We start from the raw sequence: 25,645 nt of genomic DNA, 5'->3' as shown, positions 1-25,645 counted from the left end.
ATTGACTGCCTTCTACGTAAGCCCCTCCTCTGGCAGCCAGCTTCTGATTTTCACTGCACGTTCAAGTGTTGGGAGTCCTCGTGCTATAGCTCTCAAGCTTTTACTGCGTATTGTGTTTTTTCAGAGTGTTTTCTCTATTTTTTTCAGTCAATTGAACTTCAAGCTCCACCAATTCATCATCCGATTACGTGGACACATTTTCGGAAGCTTCTACACCCCTCAAGGACAATTTTTCCTCGAACTTCACTTCATGGAGGATTCCAGAAGATTCTTCAGGCCTACCCCGCGTGGACATGGCCAAAGATAAGGGAGACTTGAGGCCTATGTTCAGGATCTGCCCAGGATGTGGACTACGGAACGTTTTCCTGGAGGATGAGCACTCCTGGTGCCTTTACTGCCTACACTCAGACAAATCGTACGTGGAGGCCTGTGCGTTCTGCAAAGCCATGCGGCTCTCTGAGTGGCTGGAGACAAAGAACCCGGCAGCAGGTGAGTCCCGGCAACATACTTCTCCCAAGAGGAAATCTGAGTGGTCTTCTAAGACCTTTGAGGGCGATCTGGCGACAGGGGCCCAACAGAAGGCAAAGCACTGCAAGTCCGCAGGCACCGGGAGTGCCGTTGGTACAGGCTCTGCAGCAGCCAGGCTGGGCGCCGCATCGCCGACGCCGTCAACCACAAGCCAACGCTCCGGCCTGGTGTAGAAAAGGAAGTCGGAGCAACCGGGTAAGCTGCGGGAGAAGGCCTGATCGACTTTAACGAAGAAAGCCAAGGGGGAGCGAGGCGCTGACCCCCCCCCCTCACTGTGAAGGCCTCAGATGCGCCTAAGGTTGTGAAGGCCCAGGTTCACCAGGCAAAAGCGTCTATTGAGGGAGTGGTAGCATCCCTGGTGAAAGCTGCAGATGCAGGTTCCCAAGAGACATCCACCAAGACAAGAGTTTCCCTGCCTGCCTGGAGGGAATCGTTCGTGCCCATTGAGAAGACTCCCATGAAGATGCTGATCATTCCCCGAGACTGTCGCCCCTGGCCGAGAAGAAGAGGGACGCAGTGGTCCAGCTAGACTCAGATCTCTTCCAAAGAAGGAGCTTTCAAGCCTGACAGTGCCTGAGAAGAAGGGTGTCGAGGCCGTGCCCCACGGAAGGATCCCGACGAGGCGGTTGGGGAGAGCGACGAGAGAACAGACGAGGAACGGCAGAGCGGTGAGGAACCGAACCCCAAACCACTATCGACACTCCCATCGCAACCACATCTGCCACCGACAAATAGATCGCAGGACATCCTACATGCTCTGCACATCCTGTGCACGGAGATACGGACAAGACTGCCCACACCAACGGGCGACCCGGCGTCTGGACCATCAGAGGATCCACCAACTAAGAGGAGACAAGTCCATCCTCCTCCACCATACAACCCCTCCCCTCTACCAAGGGATGAGACGGAGCCGGATACAGCGACAACGGGTACTGATGACGGCGACGGAACAGATCTCCCGTCGCCGGTACTCAGGGCTTCTCCCCCCGATGAGATCGGATCCTTCCACGCCATGATCTCTAGGGCCTCTGAGCTGTTTCAGCTCAACCCCTAGGAAAAGAAGGAGGGTTTCCTCTATCAGCAACGAGAGGCCAAGAGGAAGACCGTGCTCTCAATCCCGATGTTAGACGACATTTGGGATGAAGGGCTGTCCCTCCCAAAGAACCCATCCTCGACCCTGGCGAAGAGAGACCGGTACGAGAAGAAATACTGGGTTTCAGACTCTGCACCAATGTGCCTCAGAGCTCAGTTGTCCCCGGACTCTGTGGTCTCGGCGGTGGCCAGGAAGAAATCTGCAGGGTCGGCTGCATCGACTTCCACTTCCCCACCGGACGGCGAGGGAAAGAGGCTAGACGTCATGGGACGAGGGGGCATCTCGTCAGCAGCGACGACCATTAAGGCGGCCAACGCTCTTGCTATCGTGGCCAGCTACGACAGGGAGCTGCGGTTTGAAATCACCCCTCCCATGGACTTCCTCTTAGTCGACAAGAGGGCAGAGGCCCTTGAAATCCTACAAGAAGGCGAGGTGGCGTCGAACCATACCATCACGGTGGCCACGGACATCGCTGACACCGGGTTCCACCAGACAGGCAATGGCATTTGCCGGCGTGGTTGGCTCAAGGCCACCAACTTCCGTCAGGACGTCCAGGCGAGGGTATTGGACATGCCCTTCGACGGGGACAACTTGTTCGGCAAGACGGTGGACGAGTCACTGCAGGCCATCAAGTTCTTGGTATTATTGGTAAGCAGTTCTGAATTGCGCAGTTCCCTTTCGCTGCACCTCATGCAGCATTCCACGGACTTCAGGTTGGTTGACTCCTCTGCACTTTTGTTCACATTTTATTTACTTAACCCTTTGCATTTTCCATTTACCTTGATGCGTAGTGTTATTATCACTATATTATTTTTTAATTCTTTTCAATTTGATGTTTTGCACTCCCTTAGGGACCACATAGGGTGATGGGTCCTAAAACACCCTGTTTCTGGCCTGTGTCCACTCCCTCAGGCTCTGATAAGATAGCTTCACTTATTTTAACATGCTGCAGTGGTATTACAAACTATGACACCTGTATATTTTTCCAGACATCCATTTTTTTGTCATACTTCCTCTAGGGCTGAACAGAGAAATCCTCTACCTGATGATCCTCTACACTTCCTTAATTCCACCCAAACGCCCACTGTGCCAAACGTCCACTTGGGTACTATGCTGTACTATCAGAAAAATAGCGTTTGGCTATCCACGCTTTCTTTTAACTCAGACAAGCAGAGGGCGTAGGCTCCTCTGCATCAGCATCAAACTGGTATCTTCTAACAGGACACTTTGGAATGGTTTATTCATGTTTATAATGATGTACTGATGTTCACAATAAGTTGCAATTTGTTTTCCTTGTGTCAATATGCATATGATGATGGCTTAATTTCAATGATTAGCCAGGGACAGTCAGCCAATTTAGCTGTATCTTCTGTTTTGCAAACACATAGATCCCTCTTGGGACTAATATTGTTTCAAATCACATTGGATGTGCTTTTCCATTTCATGTTGAAACTGCTTTTGTACTTACTGTTCGTGTTTCCTCACAACAATATTTTCTCTGTTGCTAGCTATTCCCCATACGATTATGCTGAAATGTACATTTAGACTTATCACAATCACTGTTCCATTGTTGAAATAATAGCAATTTGCTCTATTTTATTTAGCTTCTGTATCATTTCTTGATTTATCGGCACTATATTAAGCCGGAATGTTTATTTCATGAATCTCAGATAATTTTCATTTTTCCTAAAAAAATAAAACAATTTGTTGTACATTCTATTTACTTTTTCTTTTCTTCAATTTTGGCATCATTGAGAGACCCTTAATACTTACAGGGCTTTTGTTATAATATATATACAGGTATCAGATCTGTAAAATATGTGATTAAATCACCACTTAAGGCAACATCCAAATAGTATAAGTTATATTTACAAAGTTAAATAATTTCACACATGGGAACACCTTTTTGTGTACTCTTTCTTGCTCCATTTTTGTTCCCGTTGTTTGGAGTTCCTCTTTGTCTTACTGCAGGCCATCAAGGCAGACACAGACAGCCCGTGCCTTGGGGACTCTCCAGCAACGACGACCGTCCTTTTGGTCTTCCGGAGGCAAGTCACAAGGTGCCTCCAAAGGATTCGGTGGAAGCTCTTCTTTGTACCGTCAGGTGCCCCGTTTTTCGTCCCAGGAGGCCTACAGAGGCCGCAGCAAGGCAGAGGAAATCATCGTCACCAAGGGGCCCAAGGTGGTACAGCCTCGGCAAAGCAGGACTGAACCAGCTGTGACATCGGGCCCCCACACGAGTACCCTGGTGGGAGGCCGGCTGGCAAACTTTGTAGGCGTGTGGAAGTTCATCTCAACCGACCGTTGGGTGCTGGGTGCCCTGGCCCATGGACACACCCTGGAGTTCCAAAGGAACTGTCCCAGTTTTCCACCAGTGCCAGGAAAGAAAACCACGTTCCATAACTGCTTCTAGAGGTACGAGCGATGCTAAAAAAGGGCGCGATAGAATTTGTCCCGGAGAGGCTCCGGGGCTCCAGAGTATACTCATGGTACTTCCTCGCCCGAAAGAAGACCAGCGGTTGGCGACCCATTCTAGACCTCTGCCGCCTCAACAAATACATAAAATCCCAGAAGTTCTGGATGGTCACCCTTCAGCACATGCTGGGACAGCTGGAGGAAGGAAATTTCCTGTCGTCGTGGAGGAGGCTCATTTCCACATCCCCATACACAAGGGGCACCGAAAATATCTGCGCTTTGTGGTCCAAGGGCAGCACTATCAATTCAAGGCCCTTCCCTTCAGTTTGAAGTCGGCCGCAAGGGTCTTCACCAAGTGCCTGGAACTGGTGGCAGTGCAGCTGCGCCTGCAGGGGATCCATATCTACCCCTATCTGGACAATTGGCTCATCCGAGTCAAGTCAAGAGAACTCGCTGTCGAACACACAGCGAGGACGCCTGCTCACGGAACTGGGGTTCTTGATAAACTAAGCAAAGTCCTGCTTGGTGCCATCGCAGGACGCTCGGTTCCTGGGAGCCAGACTCAACACGGTGGCGCACCTGGCTTCACTGTCGGAGGACAGGATAAAAGCCATCCTGGGCAAAGTACAACGGCTGTTGACCATGGAAGTTGCCAGGGTGAGGTACAGGTACATCAAGTCCCTGCTCGGCATGATGTCGTCATGCATCTACCTTGTTCGGCTGTGCAGGCTGCAGATGCGGCCGCTGCAGGAGTTGCTCGATGCCCGTTGGATACAAGTGTCGGGAAGCTTCGAGGACAAGATCACCCTCAACGAGACATTCCGTCGATCGATTCGGTGGTGGGGCGTCCGCGCGCTTCTCGCGGCGGGCAAAGACTTTCAAACAACAGCGCATCAGGAAATGGTGACAACGGACGCCTCCCTGGAGGGATGGGGCCCACATACTGGAAATCTCCATGCAAGAGGCCTTTGACTCCCAGAGGAGAAGTTGTTGCACATCAACATCCTGGAGCGCCGGGCCGTGTTTTGGGCCCTCAAGTCATTCCTTCCATCCCTCAAGGGCAAAGTGGTCCGGGTCAACACCACCACGATGTTCTACAGTCGGAAGCAGGGGGGGGGGCACCAGATCCCCAGCTCTCCCCAAGGAAGCGCAGGATTTATGGCACTGGGCCGTCACCCAGAGGATGTTCCTTGTACCCTTTCATTTGGTAGGAATGAAGAACACTGTCGCCGACTCACTCAGCAGGGAGCTGCGCTCTTGCCACGAGTGGGAGCGTCAGCAGGACCAAGTGGACCTACTGTTTCGACGATGGGGCAATCCCCCAGATCGCTCTGTTTGCGACGGCAATGAACACCAAGTACCGGAGGTTCGCCAGTAGGTTTCCCCAGCTGGGGAGCATGGGGGATGCATTCATTCCCCTGGGATGGCCTGTTCCTCTATGCGTTCCCACCATTGCCGTTGCTTCTGCGACTTAGTCAACTCAGACAGTGCCGGTGCAGGATGATCCTTGTCGCACCGGCGTAGCCGAGTCAGATATGGTATCAGGACCTTCTGGACATGTCAGCGTCCCCTCCAGTCAAGCTTCCGGCGGACGCAGATCTTCTCGCCTGGGAAGGAGGCGTGATTCTGCACCACAACCCGGGGTCGATGAACATGGAGGCCTGGCTCCTGCAGCGCTAGAGTTTGGTGGATGCAATCTCCCGGCAGACTGCAAGGAGGTACTTGCCAAGGCCAGGGCTTCTCCGACTCTTACGTGCTACGGGCATAAATGGAAGAGGTTCACCGTCTGGTGCCATGCACAGAAGATAAACCCTCTACGGATTATGGCCCCTCAAGTGCTGCTGTACTTGCTGTCGCTGGCCAAGGCGGGGTTGGCGCACGCTTCTATCAAAATCCATCTGGCGGCCATCTCCCGCTACACCAGAACTCGTGGCGGTCGTCGCTGTGGTCGCATCGCCTGGTTTGGTTCATGAAAGGACTTTTCCGCTTGTTCCCGCTGGTGAAGGCTCTGGCCCCGGCATGGGAGCTCAGTGTGGTGCTGACTAGGCTCATGGGTCCTCTGCTTGAGCCTCTGCATTCGGCACCTTTGAAATTCCAATCGTGGAAGATGGCGTTTCTTGTGGCCATCACCTCCACACGACGAGTGGGAGAGATCCGGGCCCTCTCCTGCAAGCCTTGACATTCGACGAAACTAGGGTCGTGCTGAAACGCACCCCTCCTTCATGCCCAAGATGCCATCGGACTTCCATCTCAACGAGCCCTTGGTGTTACCCGTTTTCTTCCCGTCGACTTTGTCGCCGGCTGAGAAGACTTTGCACTCGCTGGATGTGGCTAGAGCGCTGAAGTTCTAGGTGGACCACACAAAGTTTTCGGAAGACATCACAGCTGTTTATGAACTTTGGCCCTGTGAACCAAGGGAAGGCCCTCTCCAAGGCTTCCATTTCCAGGTGGCTCTCTGGCTGTATCACCCATTGTCATCGGTTGGCAAACCGACAGTTGCCTGGCCGTCCGAGAGCCCATTCGACCAGAGCGATCGCTGCAACTATGGCGTTTCTGTCTGGTGTGCCCCTGCTGGACATTTGCAGGGCTGCTACGTGGAGGTCGACGTACACCTTCACGAAATTCTACTGCGTCAACCGGGATTCCAGGGAGGAGTCCAGAGTCGGCCAAGCAGTGCTGCGCAACCTGTTCGCTTGAAGGTGAGCCTGGTGAGGAGGTAAGAGATGCTTAATGTTGAGTTGTTGAAATGCTTAATGTTGAGCCTTGCCAACTCCTGTGGTTGTACATGTGTGTACTGCTATGTATTCTATATTCATGAGCATGTGAATCCATGCCAGACCCCATGATGGAGAAGGTACAAGTTACTTACCTGTAACTGTTGTTCTCCAGCATGGGTCTGGCATGGATTCACATGCGAACCCTCCCGGCTACCCCTCTATGGCTCTTCTCTTGGTCTTACTGCCACTTTACGTGCTACCAAATCTGAAGATGGCTGCCAGAGCAGGGGCTTAGGTAGAGGGCAGTCATTGGCTGGGGGCAATATGACCCAGAGACCAGTGATTGGTTATTAGGAGAAAGACAGTCCAGAAACGAAACTGAAACTGATTTTTTCTTTACCGAGGATTCCCAGCCCGACGACGGGGAATATTCATGAGCATGTGAATCCATGACAGATCCATGCAGGAGAACAACAGTTACAGATAAGTAACTTGTTCCATACCTCTCTTTCTTCTTTGATGGGTGAAATCACAAGGTTTGAACAATTATTGAGGTACAAACCCCATGGGGTAACATGCCTAAAAAAATATTTTTCAGGCACTAGCATACCCCTGGAGGAAATAGAGAGGCTTCAAGGGGATTTTTCTTTTTAAGCGGGAAAGTAGCCATCTGAAATATCTTTGGGTTTATGTAAAAAAAATGACCTTCCTCTTTAAGTAGGCACGCTCTCTCAATGGTATTAAGACATATCACAAGATCCACATAGCTGGAGATACCAATAGATCTGATGGATAAGCTGAAAAACGGCCATTAAAATGAACGTTGTTGCCATTGTTAACTTTTCACAACCAGATCTCCAAAAGATACTTTTCCATTTCAGGTTGGGAGCAGGATGGCCAGGGTTGCCTTGAGAACTCATGTCCATCAAGTTCAATTAGGATTTGGCTGTGCCGAATTAGGCACATATTTATTAGGCACATGTTATTGTGGGTTTCGATTGGATGGACGAAATGGCGGGGCATAGAGCAGGCATCTATTTCAGTTCCTCTGGAGTCATTTTTGTAGGGATCCTGGAAATCGTGTGCAGGGACTGGTCTTATCACCAACCAAATGCTTTTGCACTATTGGAAAAGACAAAATGCAAACTTAAAATGGATGCCTATTTGTCCCTTCATACCCTGTTATGGGGAAATCCAGACTTCCTCCCTGGATGTCAAACATAACCTTTTAAACATTGACTTTACAGGATTTGATGTGACTGGGCCAAATTTATACTAAGAGTAAACTGAAAACTTTGTCCAAATGTTAATTCTCTCTTGTAACTGGGTGGGACTTTCTAGCATTTCCAAATAATTCAATGGCTATTTTTCTCCCGCTCAAGGCATTGCCTGGATTCACAAACATTTAAACAGCCACCAAGGGACTCTGGAGTGACTCCAGCTTACCTCAGTAGCTGTGGCATTGGTGTGAATACAGATGTTCAAAATACAGACAGGGGGCTTAAACAGAAATCGTGGCTTAATTAGTCAATAGCCCAACTAACAGATTCTCACTGCACCCACAAAGATGCATGGTCCACAACTTCCAGACCCAACTCATCCTATCAATTTTCTTCAAGGCCCTTCATTGGCATCTGACGGACACTGCACCAGAAACCCTGAGACAATGGCTTGTTGCCAGACTCCCTGCAACCCAGCCCTGTCAACCTCCCAAATGTTGCAGCCCCACAAACTCTCAAGAGGCCTGTGAGTGGCCCTGTCTCATGTCGGACTTTGCCTTTTGTTTACTGGGTATGGAGAAACACGATCTCGATATGTATTTGACCCCACGCTTGCCATACCAGAATCCACCAGTCAAAGGGCTAATTCATGACTAATTTTGCCCCCTACCTACTGGCCTTCTAAAAGGCACAAGCCTGATACATGGATGACTGACACCACTGATCTTGCAAAGGGACTAGCCTGACATACACCAAGCTTCTACAGAACTACACCTACTATGAATGACACTATCTTTTCCCTTCCTGTCTTACCAAGACATTTCATCTCTACCAGAGGAAGTAGTCACAAGATCACAAAAGTACACAAATAAATACCTTTGTTAGCCTAATTATGGTATCAACTTGCATTTTATGGAAGAGCACTAGACTAACATAGTAAAAGCAAACTGACCTACATATTTAAAAACATATAGAATTATCTATGAATGCATTGAAAAGTGGACAGGTTCACACTGAGACCCACCTCCTCCAACCCTAACATTCTCCAGAATCAAGATGCAAGAAAGCCATAGAAGGTCAATGGAGTGGCAGACGTTGGTTAGGCCTGCAAGAGCTTATTGGTAGACGTAGATCTGACTTGTTTTGCATTGATGGTGTAGATTGCGCCTTTTGAAATACATTCCAAAATAAGAAGGTCAGTGCATTCAACAGTAGTGCAGTGGGAAGACCGTTTTTTTTTTAGGTTGACTATTAAGTTATTAAAATGGCTGCGAAGGTACTAAAAGTTACGATGACAAATATGTCCTCGAACTAATGGCCCAGTCCTCACATTTCACCGACGAAGGAGAAGGGTCTTTAGTAGCCAACCTCAGAGTTGGGATGAATTGTTGCAGCTAAAGAAAAGATTGGGACGTACCGAGTTGCATGGGTCTATAATGATCGAGTATTTAAGACCAGGTACCCTCCCACAGGGCCTAGTGGTACGGAACGAGACCTGCTTGTTCCTTGATAACAAGGACTAATTTATCCAATGGAGTTACATAGCGACCAAGTGTGGCAGAGATTGGACAATATTGATCATTGACATGGCCTGGGAAATGACTATTAAAATATCAGGTGATCTCGAAAAAATGCAAGAGGAGATCAAGAAGTTAGTACCACTAGAAACTTACAAAAAACGCTTGGAGAAGATTATGAAAGAAATTACAGATTTCAAAGAATTCTGCACTCAAGACTGTATTGCAAGAATGAAGAAAGATTTATTACAGTTCTCGCACGAGAATGCATTCCGGTACACGAAAGAAGGCTATGACCCCTTTGCAGGACAGCAACAAGGTGGTCAAAAACAAGGAGGACAGAAACAGTAAGCTTCAGCAAGACTTCCTTTAGCTCAGGCAGTTCAAGCAACAACAGCTTTTCCCAACAGAGAGGCTACAAAGGGTCCCGAAATCGAGGTAGGAATCAAAGATGATCTGGGCGTAATACCCGTAGTAGGAGAAATGTCTATTCAACAAATCAAGGGAACCCTAGCAGTGTTCCTCCAGAACAATTGCAACAACAAGGTTTTTTAGATCAGGGCCAGGACCTAGACAATTGGGAGGAAGCACCGAGAGTGCTCCGTAGCAACAGTCCTTACTAGTCAACCTGTCACCCTATTCTCCTACCAACGAAGAAGTGGCTTTAATAAATAGAGGTTTCGGTTTTGTACCAACGGTCCAGTATGACAAATTTAGAACCCATGTTGAAGTTGGACAATTACTACGGAAAATACATCTACAGCAATATTTTTTCCAGAATACTTACGATGACCAGAGTAACTAAAGTGGATTTAGGAATAAATCCACGTTTAATCCCCCAGTTGCGAGTCACACTCCTGAAGTGGTAGTGTTTACTACGAGAGTCTGGCATGATTTACAACAGCTAGAAGCACAACATCATAAACGCCCGTTCCAAAATTTGAGTAATTCTGAGAAGATAGCTGTAAAAAGTTTAGCTACTAACCCTGACATTATTTTACGAAAAGCTGACAAAGGGGGTGCTATAGTGATGTTAAACCGATAAGATTACATAACCGAGTGCCTCCGCCAACTTGATGACAGAGACTTTTATCAACCGATTAATGAAGACCCTACAAAAAGACTGTCTCTACTAATTACCACTAAAGTAGAAAAAGCACTGGCAAGGGGATGGATATGCCAACAGGTGAGTGACTACCTACAGGTTAAGGATCCGACAATTCCTAAATTTGATATCCTCCGAAAAATTCACAAAGCATTGGTGAATCCACCAGGCCGTCCAACTGTTTCAGGGACAGGAGCACTTCTTGAACTACTGTCGAGGTTTGCGGATAGATATTTAAAACCATATGTGTCAGCAATGTACTCTTTTGTACAGGATACCACCGAAATCATCAATATGGTAGAAGATATGCAGTTTGACCCGAGTAACCAACTTCTAGTAAGTTTGGATATCGTGTCTCTCTACACGTGTATACTGCAACAAGAGATGTTGCAAGTGTTAGAAGAGACGTTACTTTCAAAGAGAACAGAAAGTAATACACCAAATAGTTTTGTCTTATGTTGTGCCGAGATGGCATTGACCGAAAATTATTTCGGGTTCAATGGCCAGCTATACCATCAAACCCATGGGACTGCAATGGGTTCATCGGTTGCTCCTTCGGCAGCGAATCTATATGTTGAAAGTTTCAAAAGATGCATTATCTACAGCTCCACAAACCCTTTTTTAATCAATTTGGGTTTGTGGCGCTGCTATATTGATGATATTCTGATGGTGTGGAATGGTCCTCCGGCTCTTTTTAGAGACTTTATGGAGTGGATCAATAATCAAAACCGGTATCTAAAGTTTACTTCTACGCAGAGTGATGCTGAAATTAATTTTTTAGATATCACAATCTGGGTTGATACTAGTTCGAACATTCTTAAAGTGAAAGCGTTCCACAAACCTACTGATCGCAATTCCCTCCTGATCTTTGACAGATGTCATCCCTGTCATACTAGGGAAAACCTACCATTTGGCCAATTTTTGCGCCTGAAAAGGAATAGTTCAACACGAGAGATCTTTCAATCAGAGGCAAAAACTTTAAGTTCAAAACTTGAAGCTAGACAGTATCCGAAACAATAATTAAACGAGCATTGGAAAGATCCACGAATAACAACCGTGAGGCACTCCTCGAATATCGAGACAGAACCTCAGATAAGAAAAATCTAGTGTTTGTCAGTACTTTCAACCCTTTGGCTAATCAAGTGGTAAGGATCATCAGAAAGAACTGGCACATTTTGTTGGGTGGAGAATGCCTTATAGATCGGCCATTATGCGCCTTCAAAAGAGGACCCAATCTGAAGGATCTCCTAACGAAAAATGACATTTCGAGAGGAGGTTCCCAACAGAGGAGTGTCACAGAGTTGTGGGGCTTACCTAAAATGTTAGGACATTCCCCGTGTGTCCAGTGTACAAATTGTCATCTAACAAGAAGAAATATGCAAGTGGATATAGGTTTGAGTAAACCATGGTCTCAATTCAAGTTTACCAATTGTAATAGTAGTAATGTAGTATGTGCAATTTGGTGTCCTTGTATGAAACTGTATATAGGGATGACCAAATGGAAAATTAAAGTGAGAATCTCAGAACACAAAAGCTGCATAAAAAATAAGTTGTCTACAGCCCCAATGGTTAATCATTTTGTTATGATGAACCATGGAGAGAATGACCTTAGATGGACCGTGCTTCTGCATGTGGCTCCATCTCTAGATGGCGAATCTGTAATTAAAAGACTGCAAACAAATGAATCATGACTCATTTTTTTATGTAATACAACAGTGACAGGGCTAAACGAGGCAAACGACTGGAATAATGCGGGATGAAATCCGAGTGATATTTTTTCATCCTGGCATTGAATGGTAAAGAGTAGAACATGGTCTTTGGAAAAACCGCCTGTTGTGCGAACAATGCGGGCGCTCAATTGTTTACTCACTTGGATGCAGCCGCTGGCTAAAACTGGAGACTTTAGAATACGCGTGCCGGGTTAGTATACAGCTAGTCCGCACGAGACACGGTTTTCATGAGGGACGGAGCGGTCCGAGTTTAGTAATTTCACGTAGTAAATGCTGGTAATTAGGTACAGCTGCGTAGTACGAGCCACAGCTATAGATGCAGTGGAGACGTTACGCCAGACGATCAGGTGACCAGGAACGTGATCCGGGTCGACAGGATCCTCACGTCATTCCAGACCCGTTCGAGTAAGTGGGAAGTTCTTTTCCGAGTCCTGTGTTGATTCGCTCGGCCCACAGTGTTAAATCTCTCGTGCTCCTAGTGCCCCCCCCCCTCTTTTATCCACCCGTTGGACACAAGAGTTGTAACTTTACCGTGTCTCCAAATGGAGGTGTTTTAGTATCTGGCTCTTGTACATAGGTTTGCGAGTAAGACGCCAGCGCCTACGGCAACCCATTTCAGCAGGACATGCACAGTGCGCGAATGCCAAGGGACTGCACTACTGCACCAGAAAAGAGTGTCTCATTGGGACCGAGTGCAGGAGGACGTGTGCTGCCTAAGAAAGGGTAAGCTATGCACCAATATCGACACTGACAGTCGAGTGACCGCTACCATGTGATTGTAATTTACGAGTTTAGATATCATGATTGTGCTAGTGTTAAGCCCATACAGTAAAGACCTTTGGTAACAGAGCGATAAAAGCAAGTCGAATATCTTTGTTTTAGTTTGCAACTTTTTGAAAGTAGAGGAGCATGGGTTGTAGTTGTAGTACATTTTATGAGAGGCATGTAGGTGTAAGGTTATTCAGTAGTGATGCATCCAATGGCATTCTAATATGCAGTAATTTTTGATGCCAGTTAGCCAGTTGAGCTCAAGAGGGTACCTTTCTGTGTTGTTTTGGAATGTGACTCGATGGGTGTGGTAGCCATCAATCGGTGTGTTTGTGGTTTCAGATCTTTTTTGTCTACAGTGAAGACAAGTCTACCCATCCGTTTAAAAGCATTAATTGTGAATGCCAATACGGTAAGCCTTTAGTAGGATATTTTCTGCTCCTGCTGTAATTTTGGCTTTTTGATAAAGTGAACAGCTTAACTGATGGCTGTTCTTCTATGTTGTTCCCCCTTAGGGTATGTGAAGTACACCACAAAGAAGCAAGAATATTTAGAAGGTTTTAAAAGTGTCAAGACCTGTGTTTTTTTGATAAACTGCTTGTTTTTGCCCCTAAAGAAGTTCTTATACATTTTTTACTGCTGACAAAGAACGAAACATGTCGGGTGTTCCAATGTGTTATATAGTAGCCAACATTTATGAATGAGTCATTAAGTTGATAAGAACCGCATGTCAGTACACATGAGGATTCATTTATTAAGGGTATAGGGTGTTGTAAGAGAGTATCCTACAAGATAGGGACTGCCTTTTGTACTAGATAGAAGGGTTTATCACCATACGGGGGTCTTAAATATAGTTTAGGCAACCAGTATTAGAGTATAACAGGTTGCAGTTTAGTTTTTTTACATTTGTATTTTAGTTTTTTACATTTGTATTTTAGAAGGTAGAGTCTAGGTGTATAGGTGTATAGGTGTTTCATCCCAAAGGGGTAACAACATGGAGGTCATGGGATTCTCTAGTTTTGAAGCTGTCGCAAGCCTAGATATGGGGATGAATCTCGGGGCCATATACATTTCCCCCAGAGTCTTTCTTGTGTTATTTGGTGGCAGACGTTGCAGCCATTTTATCCTGTTCATGGTTACACGTATTTAAATATAAGCGAATGCAGAGCAAAAGTAAATGAGCACCAGGCCCAGTGTGCATTACACACTTCAAGCATACAACCCTATTTACTGTTTACATATTTGTCAAATACAAAGATCCTTGGGTCATTCTTATGTTCCCAAAATATTTGATTTTATGCATGCAGCCAGGAATTCTAACTGGTTCCATCTGCCCCCTTTCCCTTTCAGACAGGGCTATTTTGAAAGAGTTCCTTAGACTGTGCATCTTGGAATGATAAGATACTACCAGAAAATAATGTATATGGTTTTTCAAGGTTTTAATAATGTGCTTTGCGCAGGAAGAGGAACAAGGAAGAGACCCATGTGGGCTGGAAAGTTAGCAGACAAGAATATGGAGGTATACTTGCTGCAAGATCATTTTTTTGCCTCAATAAAAACCAAAACTTGCACTGTTTGGTTCGCTAGCATGTTATTCCTACCTCTCTTTTTAACTGTACAGAGACCTAACTATTTCAGTAGGTCTGGAGTGCTGCCATGGCAATGGGCATAGTGCAGAGCCAAAGGATAAAGTAATCAATTTTGTCAACTTGTACGAATAGCACACAGTCGTTCCTAAAAACCTATTTGAACTTGTGGATGGTATTTGCTATCTATTTTAGTCTGCACAGAAAGCTGTACACATAGACCAAAACATTGGTGTTACATTTAGTGTGGTCTTGTGTATCCAGTATCCAGATTCCAGTTCCTGCCAGCAATTTCAAAGACATTTAACCTTCTTGTACAGAGTTCGCAGATGGCACATGAGCCATATTCAAAACAGCCGCTAGACTTTGTTAGCCAAGATGGTTTCATGGTTCCTGGACATGTGAACAGACCAATAGTTATTCTGTCTCCTATCGCATGTTCTCTTCTATGGCATAGATTTGGTCTATCTCCCATTTTCCTCTTTAAGACTTCATCTGTACCCAAAATGTGCCAATGAGAATCCCCAGAACTTGGCTGGACAGATTTCTGAATGAGGGGTGTTATAACCCCATCTGCCGGGTCTTGTGCCAGCTTGAGTGTTTTATTTGTATAGCAACTGGTATGAAAATGTTCACTCTTCCACATATGGAATACACATACACCTTAATACATTTTACGGATGTTACACAGATGCTTCCCTGGGAACTATAACTGGTTGGCAAACAGCAGTTTTAATTTTAAAAGCTTAAGACTTTGTAAGAATGTAAATGGGTGATGCTTATATTGGACCCCTCCAAAACGGTTTCTGGCATTTGGAACTGGAACAACACACTCCTGTCTCTGCGTCATTAGTGATCACACATTTTAAGTCCATTAGGGAATACATTTTAAAAGGTGTTCACGCAGCTGAGTAAGTAAGGTATGGGAAGGTATTCCATTAGTCCCCCCATGCCCCCTGCCAGTGGGTGTTGACCTCTCGTGAGGGTGTGACCTGAAACAGTCCTTCATGACTGCAGAGCAGGATGAAGAGAAAAATCCCTTTCTCAAAGCAAGTTCTTTCCTCAAACTATTGTTCATCATATGATTCAAATACAATAAACCATAGGATAGCTTTCATGGTGAAGAGCAGATTTCAATCCTTGAAGGTGCATAAGATATTTGTCTAACCACCTCCACTATGGCAGAGTTGGATCTAATTAGCAAGTCATAGGCTGGCTGTCTTTGAGCAGATTGTCCAAAGTATTCTCCACTGGTTCTCACTGCGCTTCTGTAAGACTGTGCCAAGAAGCCCAGGTCCAAAGGCTGCATTCCTTCAGGGTTGGACTTTAGGTTTGTGCTGCAGCCAGTGCTTTGCCTGGCCATGGTGCTGGCACTATGTGCAAGTTGGTGACATATTCTAGAACACCGAAAGGAGATGCAAAATCCTTTTTTTGAAATAGTGGAGAATAGCAAGGCCTAAAAGATAAGCCTGCATACTGAAAATGAAAACCTAGGGTAACAAGCATGATCATTTGATGTCATTCCTGGATGTGTATGTCTACGTTTTCAATGTTTCCAAGTTGATTGAATTTTTTTTTGCAGGTGAGCACCTATTTGTTTTAAAGGTGGTGGAATCCTTAGAATAAATTTAAGAGTTCTAGGACTATGCCACTACGGATAAGTGTTCAGGTCTTTGTACACCACTAAGGCGTAAACCTCATTCTTTCATACGTTTTTCATTTGCACACCAGTGTCTTTGCAGACATAAGCAACGGTTGCAGCAGCAGCAGCATGTTTAACCTGTCAAAGTTTATGCACATCATTGTTCCATTGCTGTGGTCACCCTATCATCAGGAACATCTACCAGTTGCAGGGGTTGCATTCAATGCAGAATAGAGAGCAGATTACCATGAACCAGTGGGTCTTGAAGGTAGTTTTAACTGGGTATTGGCTCCTTTTCCTGAAATAACCCCTTGACAATCCTCCACATGTTCATCCTCTCCCCTCTTTCCAGACCAAACTATCAGGTGGACCCTTAGCGTTTGCCATGCGCTGGCTTCCCTCATCCAGTTACTGAAATATGAGGTCTAATTACTTGGCACTGTGTCCACCAATTCTGCATAGGTTGCTGTTCACACATTGTGAGCTACTAAAGGTGCTGGATGGTTCAGGCCTGAGTAAATAGGCAAGCCTAGGTTTGCAGGGCCTTTGTTGATGAATTCAATTCTGATGGGATGCTCGACACAATCACAAGAATCTATTCCCCCAATCCTGCTGCTCCATTTCCCACGTGGGCTGCTGGTCACACATTGGAGTCACCAGAGGTGTGGATGGTCAGGGCCCAGATAGAGGAAAAGCCTGGGCCTGCCATTCTCACTTAAACGTTTATCATGCTTATAAACATTCATAGACCTCAATGAACCAAGTCTTAGTTATCAATATAACTATGTAAATATAATATTAGGAATAGTAAATAATGTAAGTCGTTCATTCTTTTCTTGCGAGATATCTCCCACCTTAAATTGATCACTTTACAGTTTACTTTAAAGACCACCTGGTTTAAAAAGATGCATCGGACCTGTTCATTACTGCATAGTATGAGGAACCTGAGGGCGTCCTCTCTTCATTTCCCCCGGTAGCCCTTTCTAAGGTGGACAGGGAAAGGCCATCACTTTTGGATCCCAACCCTGGGGCTGAATATGGTAGGGAGGATCACCTGGGTGGGGGAGACTTGGGGAGTTGGAAGAGGACGTCCTTAGGAGAGACATGGCATCACACATTTCTCTTTCACCATGAACCCTCCATCCCTCAAGCGTTCATAGGCTTTTGTCAACACTTTTCTTGTAATCCCCCTAAAATATTTCCCAAATGGCATCAGTACAGTACTGGGCCGAAGAGGATAACTAGACCAACACATCCTCATTTTGAAAAAACAAACATCTATCAACCCCAGCCAAGTACTGGGATGAGGAGGAGGACAACAAGAGTCGAGCAGATCTACTGCTTTGCTGGGGAGCGGTCTCGTCCGTTTTGGAACATAAATGGGAGGCAGGAGCTTTAAAAACAGGAAGTCTGAAACAAATAGAGGCAGAGACAGCAGCTGTGGCAGGGAGACCTCTCCGGTGTTGCGGTGTGGCAGGAGGAGGGCTCGAGAACCGCAAAGAAGTTGAGTGTATGCAGGGGAAGCAAAGGCATATGAAGCTGGAGGCCGGTGGCAAGCTGTGAGAAGGAGGCCGGCTGTACTGTGAGAAGCAGTTGCGAGTATCCTGCTTCATTGAAGGAGCTCTGCTTGTTGTGCGCGAGCCACAAGAAGACCGCCGGGAGAAGACACGAGCGACCACAGAGAAACGGGAACCTCTGGCGATGGAAGACCTTGTAAGGGCCCGTAAGACCGACCAGTGAGTGCAACCAGGAAAGGGGGAACACCAGGCTAGCAGGCGGTGATATAAATGAATATCAAATGAACTGAAAGCAAAGCAGTTTGAATAACAAACTAAATGAAAGCAAGTTGGGAACACTCTGGCATATTGAAAGGAGTGAAAGAAAGAGTGAACCTTATTGAGAGGGACGTTTTGAATTGCTTTGTTTGTTTGTTTATTTATTTATTTGTTAAGCGCACCAAACCTGGGAGTATCTGGGCGCTTTACATGGTTACAAGAAGGCAGCAAAGATAAAAAACTGTGGCAATATATACATTAAGTTACAGCTATGTACAGTTGTTTCAAACAGATATCTACAGGTGGTCAGATTAGTACATTCATTATACATCCGAGGAAAGGAGCCAGGATTTGGTATTCTTCCTAAAGCTAAAGTAGGACGATTCTGCTCTTAGGTCAACAGGTAGTGAATTTAGAAGCCATCACTGAAAAGCTGTTTACGCCTGCTTTTTGCAGTTTGAATGTCGGTACGTTCAAGCAGTAGGAGTGTACAGTTCTAGTGGGGCATACTGACGTTTTTTTGCCAAATTTGTCAGCAAGATATTTATGGAGGAATTAGTGAGACATTTGTGCGTGAGGGTTAATGTTTTGAATTGAATTCTATCTTTAACTGCAGGCCAGTTTGAACTGTGTCTGATATTTGAAATAGGCTGGGTTCTTGGAATGTTAAACTTCTTAAGGCGTTGTTCTGTACAATTTGTAGTTTGTTCACGTATTTGCTCGAACCTAGATATAAGGCATTGCAGTAGTCTAGGGCTCTGGCCATTATTGTACAACTGGCTGTTGAGATGAAGGGTTTACAAGTGTTAATTTACAGGTGTAAGCAGTGGCAGATACAGTGGCATTAATCTGTCTCTTTAAATTTAGAGTTGAGTCGAAGTAAAAGCCTAAGGTTTTCACCTGCTTGGAAACTTTGATGTTGTTACCATCAATGTTAAAAGAGTTGAACTGATGACTTAGATTATTTAGTCTTATTGAGGATCCGACAAGAAGAAGCTCAGTCTTCCTGTCGTTCAGACATAAGCCATGGGTGGCCATCCAAGCCTGAATCAGATATATTTTATTTAGTAAGGTGGAGTCAGTTTCGTGATCGCCAGTGATGGGGATGAGAATCTGATGTCATCTGCATAGTTCGTGTAGGTGACACCCAGATTATCAAGATCATCAAATAGCGGCTTGGTGAATATGTTGTACAATTTCGGTGAGACACAAGACCCTTGTGGGACTCCACACATGAAGGGTATGGGTTCCGCTGAGGTGTTAGGTGAGAAAACTCTTGCTGTACGATTATCAAGGAATGACTGAATCCAGGCCGTGGCTTCCTCAAAGAAGTGTGCTGCTGAGGTTAGGTGGTTGTATAGGACCTTGTGGTTGACAAAGTCAAATGCAGCCGAGAGATCTAAAAGGAGGAGGAGAGCAAGTTTCCCAATGTCCTTTAGACTGTCCATTTGATTCTTCAAGTCTAATAGGGCAGATTCAGTTCCATGTTTAGGTCTAAAACCAGATTGACGCAGGTCTGGGAGATTATTTGTTTCCATGTAAGACTGAATCTGGAGATAGGCAGCTCGATCTAAGATTTTAAGAAGGAAGGGGACAGTAGTAATGGGCCTGTAATTAGTAGGTATGTTGGGATCTAGATTGGTTTTTTATTTAGGAGCGGGAGGACCCACGCATTTTTTAAATTGGAGGGGATGGTACATGAGTCGAATGAAGCGTTAATGAGGGTGGTGATGAATGGCGCCATTTCCCTAGCTGCCTCTATTATGGGTGCCGAGCAGGAATCTTCTTGGAATCTGGAAGGATTTAAGGAAGATATTATTTCAAGGACTACTTTTGTAGAGACAGGGGAAAATGTGAAGCGGTTACATGGTTTTGTCTAAATTGTGTGTAATTCTGGAGTGGGCCACTCCTTGGATAGATTTAATTTCTTGTTTTCAATTTTCTCTTGGAGAAGTGAGATTTTATTGGCTAGTGCAGTTTGAATATTGGTACATGAGGTCTTATCCTTAGTGCACGTTTCTGTTGGAGGTAAGGGTGACTAGCTCTTTTAGGATGATGAAGAGCTCTCTGGTACTCGAAGGTTTCTTTTTTCATTTGGGCTATCTCCTTATATTGTTTATATATGCTGGTATATTTTTCTTTATTGGTATCTGCTGGGCTAGTCTTCCAAAGCGTTTCTGCACTTCTTTTCTCGTTACGTAGGGCTGTAAGGTCAGCTGTAAACCAATAATTAAGGTGCACTAGAGGCTTCTCTTTATGCATTTTTAAAGGTGCTACCTTGTCAACTGCTAGATTAATCGTGTTGTTGTACAGTTCGACCAAAGCCGTTGGGTCTAGGCTAAAGAGTGTAGGTTTAGTGATGGGGTGCAGTAGAGGCAGTAAACTGTCCATGGTAATATTTCGCTTATTTCTAGTCAGTGTGGGGGGCCATAGGGTTAAAGGAAGGTTGTGACCTGACTGGTAGTAAGAAAGAGATCAAATGATGGTCCGTTCATGCACTTTGTTCCTTAGCTGTAATTCTGGTATTGCAATTGAAGTCAGCAAGCCAATCTAAAGTTCTTCCTTTGTTATGTGTTGGTATGTTGATACGGTGGGTGAAGCCAAGTTCAGTGATAGTATTTCCAAGGGAAGAAGCATTATTGTCCTGAGTGTCATTAAGGCCAAGGTTGAAATCACCTAGAAGTATAATCTGAGAGCACGGTTTTCTGTTAGTGGTGAGTAGAGAAGTGATATCTTCCCCAAATGATGAGATTGGACAGGGAGGTCAATATATGGGGTGCAAGGTTATGGTATGTGATGGTGAGAGTGGGAGTTTGAAATAATGAACTGCATTTACTGAAACCAGTGCTAGCAAAGCCAAGAGGGCACAAAGAGCTGTATGCAGGATATGAGAAACCCAACATTGGCCACAGCCAGGAAAGTGCAAAGAACTGTATATCTTAAGGAAAAAAAGCATTGGCAAGAGCCAAGGAAACATAAGAAGGTGTAACAAGTGCAAGGTGGTTAAACAAGCCATCATACAGTGTCAGGAAAGTGTGACACATGAATGAGGCATACCTCACTGATGAGGAGAAGCAGTGGACTCGTATTAAAGGAAAAGAAAAGAAGGAATGGTACCGCTTTCGTGACATGTAATGGGTGGACTGTGCGGCCCAACAACTGCGCCTAGATTGGGACCCTTCAATTGAACAGCCACTGAAAACACCTATAAAGAAGCTAGTGGAGTGCAAAGACCTGGTTGTGATATTAAAGTCAAGTGTTTGTTTGAAAGCTGGAAGATTTGAACTTGGTGAAGAGGAGCCCTGTGTATGATGAACTACTTTGAACTTGGGGAAGGGGCGCTGATTACAAGCCAAAGAGCTAGAAGAAGTTCTACACTTTACTTTGAACACTATTCCTTTGTGATGCTGACATCCCTACACATATTAGGCAGTTAGTAGTGGAGGCAAGTATAGGTTTTGGACACAGATAGAAGCTTTACTTTGGACTTCCTGATGTAGACTATCCTTAGTTTTCTTAAGGTAGGGAATTCCCACCTTAGCATAGGGCAAATTAGGCATTTTTCCACCCTGCATTTTACGGTAAATAAAACTTTGTTGAGAAAACTTGAACCTGTTGTCTGTGTCCGACTCGTGATACCTTCACATCTTCTCCATTCCTCTTCTGAGCGAGCAGTGCAGGTAGACTTCTCCATTTCTGCCGCACTGCCAGCAATTCATTAATTCATTGCTTTGTTGCTGCGGTATGTGGTAGCCGGAGCTCCATGCCAACATGGCTGTCCGTCCCGCCCACCCGAAGCATATTTCGCTTTTTTTGGCCTCCAGAATCCAAACTGGATGGGGCTGCCAGTGCGGCCTCACATCTAAGGCCCATATAATAGACCTGTTCACTTGTCTGGGCCTGTCCGGGGCTTACGGCAGGATCCGCTGTCCTCTACCCTGGACTTTCTAGCTGTCTCCTAGGATCGTAACCTGAGGTGGCATTCCACTACTGCTCATCACTGCACATTAAGGTAAGGAAGGCTGGACCCCACTCCACAGTGGCTTCTCTCCTTGTTTGCCTGACTATTGCTTGTACTACTACGATATTGGTTTATTTACACATCTCCCAACCTAACACGTGAGTGCTGCAGTGTTTTTCTCATGGAATGGATTGGGCTGTCTTCAGTTCCTTTTTTGCCGCACACACAACAAACTTTACTTTTGCCTTGTGTTGCCTGCTTCAGAACTTTGTCTCCATACCGACTTTCACTTGCTGTGACTCAATCTGCATGTGCTCTCAGTGGTGTGCATGCCAGTCTTTACTTCCATTTCATTGTACATCTGGATTGTATACCTAATGTTAGCCCCGTATTATGTAACGTGGTCCAGCCATTCTGTACATTTACTCTAATTGTTTACTGCTTTCAATCTACCTGTTCATGCATAATTGCTGTTTTTCCACTCTCCATGCCAAGTAATCAACTTTCAACTATCTACTTCTGCCTCGGTAACTTGTTTATCCATTCATTGTACCCCCTCACTGTCTTCCCCTCCTGCACTTTCCTTCCTCCTCCTCCTCCTCTTTTTACATGTTCAGCACTTGCATGTTACAAATCGTCTCACAACTTAGTCAGGTTTTTGTTTGTATTCTTCCCCTCTGCCCGCCCCCCTACTGCACTTCCCCACCTCACCCCTCTCCCCTGCTCTCTTCCAGACATTTCAAGACCTTTTAAGAACGTTTTTGTTTTATACCTTGGTCCTCATCCCTATCCCCCTTGTCTTGATGTGCCCAGAAAAACAATTTCGGCTGTATAGTGCACTTTACAAATAACCGACAAACAAATAAATACCTCGGATGGTTACCAGCATCAAAACATGGAAATAGATTGTTCTTGAAATGCAGAGATAAAAGAGCATAATGTCGAATAACACCAGATCACAAAGATGGTAATGAGCTAAACTCTCCACTTTTACCTGGACATATGGTATTTCTGAACAGACTTTGTTGAGAAATATCATAGGGACTTAGACATTTTTGAAAAGTTAATTTTAATAACGTTAACTTTCAAATATTTGTCTAGCGATCATTATAATTAACCAAGAAAACGGTTCAGAATCATCTCTACGTTAACTTTGATGACATTTTAGATAGCTTGGCAGAATACACTTGTTGGATTTCTTTATCTCCACTGAACCTGTGTAGGAGTTAATTGAATGAGTTTTATCCTCAAGACGGTGGGACCAGAAGCTGATGCATTATTGCACAGTAAAGATCCAGCGGCAAACTATATGTTGAAGACTTAAAAAAACTGTTTACTTAAGAAAAAACGATGGAGTGAAAAGACATCAAGTTGAGGTACAAAATCTTAAAGAAAATAGAAAGGAGCAGTTTCTAGTTCTTTTCATATACCACCTAATACGGGCTGTTATCTGGTTTCTAAATGCATTAAATAATGGAAGGTAAGTGCAAATATTTGGGGTGATTAGCCAAGCATCATACAGTGTGATAATATGGGGGAGGCAGGAGAAGATCACAAATCTTCTAGTTTCATAGCAGACAATTTAGCCACTGGACCACATTTCCAGGAGGTATTCTAGACTACAGCCATCTTGTAGGCAGTGACTGAAAGCCAGCTTCCAGAAACTGGATCTGCTATGTGCAAGAAAGGAGACCGCTCGGCACATGATAGAAGTTCCAGTCAAAAACCTGTCAATCAGGTAGATCATGCTTTTAAGATCAGAGAGGGATCAACTAGATGTAGCCTGCTCGCAATGATAAACTAATGCGTGGGTAGGAATGTTGCCTAAGGAGCTGCTTTTAGGCTAGTTTTAGCAAAATTTGTTCTGCCATATTCTCTGATGGTAAGCCAAAGAGGTCTCATAAGTGGATGATCAGTCTTCAAAAAAGCCAGAGGGACTAGCAATTTTCAAGCATTTGAGACTTGAATACCCTGTACTGCTCATTCATCATCATTGCTAAATACTAATGCATCAATTAGGTTGGTGTTTTTTGGTGGAGGACGTCAACACTGGAGTCCCTAAATTGGAATATGACTTAGGATTCCAACTCGGTTAACCGTTTCAGTAGACTACTAGCCCTGGGAACTCCTCCTTTGATCCAGATTTTACAGCAAATTCCACATTTTGTCAGATAATACCATTGACAAGAGAAACAATATAAAAATTACTTACTGCTCCTTTGCAATAAAGTCTTAGTTTTCCTGCGCCATTACGAACAATCACAGACATTCTTTTTCTGTTGCTGAAAAGTCATAATCAAAGTGTATTAAACAAAAGATACACATTCAATATAAGTAGATGTACAGGTGTATTTGATCAATGCTTTTGTTGGTTGAGTGGGGACAAGAAGATGAGGAGTTTTGACTTAACTTCAAACACAGACTCATAAATGACAATTAATAGGCATTTAAGGATCAATAAGGCAGAGCACACACTTCTTGTAAAGAACTTTTGGAATGAGAACAGAAAATAGCTTTCTTGAGGAAGCAGGGCTCAAGTCGAGGGTACACCCGCGTGGTTGGAGTTCCCCCAATGTTTTTCAGAGGGCACCTTGATATGCTAATTTCTGTTGACTCCACATTCAATTGTTACGTTAATGAGTCCCCCCATTTTTTTTCTTTTTAGGACTGAACCCCTGCGAGTATTTGTTCGACTTTGTGCTTCTCATTGCAGGTAGTAGATAATCTACTGTTAATGTTGTTGTTTCGCTTTAACTATTGAAGCACTAGGCAACCAGACTGTTTTCTTTAATAAAAAAAAAATGAAACTGTCATTCATGTTGAACAACTCCACAATGGTCTATCCATCTGCACTGTGCTACCATACCAACTTACACAATTACCCAATAGGAAATAAGTTTTTCCTTACTTGACCATAATATTGTCAAATACACGCATATATTGCCACGTACTCTTGCACAACCACGTACAACATTCAGTCATCTGCCTTTTAACTACATGCAATAGCGTACTTTTTATACTTTGTGATAGTTTCAATTATTAATATGCTAAACAAGAATTGGTGATTTTACAATTAAAATGTCTAAACTACTTGGCTTTCTTTAGTAAATTGCCTTGGCCCCGCTGTCCGCATTATTTATAACTATATCCCAACAATGTTATCAGAACTCAGTGTTGTATTTGATATCTGTTAAGTAAAAAGGTCAGCGCCTCGATCAGAAATGCTATATAGAGGATAATAACACTGAGCAGAGCCATGCCTTGCAGGGTGCTTTACTCAGACGGAGAGTATAGAACCTTATTAATCCAGCGGTTGAGGGTTTACCTGGAATCACTAAATGGGGACAGCACCGAGGCGAGTGATAATATCAGCACATCATCTAGATGACTTATTTCCAGAGTACAGTTATTTGAAGGCAACTTTGAGGGCTAGGAGACTGCACTAACGATAGTCGCAGTACTAATGGGATTAAAAACGCTTGACACGCACTGTTCCATCCAATTTGCCAGAAATAATCCCAAAACGATTTATATGGTGGCTTAATAGCCACATATTTAGTGGCGTTTTACACGTTTCTAATGGCTGTT

General features: G+C 44.7%; 1 protein-coding gene across 4 annotated transcripts in view; it reads right to left on the bottom strand.

Moving 5' to 3' along the window:
• Positions 1-25,645, bottom strand: part of ATP8A1 (ATPase phospholipid transporting 8A1) — a 1,730,029-nt gene that overhangs the window by 855,694 nt on the left and 848,690 nt on the right. For all 4 annotated transcript variants that reach the window (XM_069631739.1, XM_069631741.1, XM_069631738.1 and 1 more), the window contains one exon: positions 24,270-24,339. In XM_069631739.1, coding sequence (XP_069487840.1) covers positions 24,270-24,339 — 70 coding nt within the window. The remainder of the gene's footprint in view (positions 1-24,269; positions 24,340-25,645) is intronic.

This window comes from Ambystoma mexicanum, chromosome 6q (assembly GCF_040938575.1).
Source record: "Ambystoma mexicanum isolate Mex_15411 chromosome 6q, UKY_AmexF1_1, whole genome shotgun sequence".
NCBI classification, from domain to species: Eukaryota; Metazoa; Chordata; class Amphibia; order Caudata; family Ambystomatidae; genus Ambystoma; species Ambystoma mexicanum.
The sequence above is the reverse complement of the archived record's forward strand: the minus strand, read 5'-3'. Positions and strand labels throughout refer to the sequence as shown.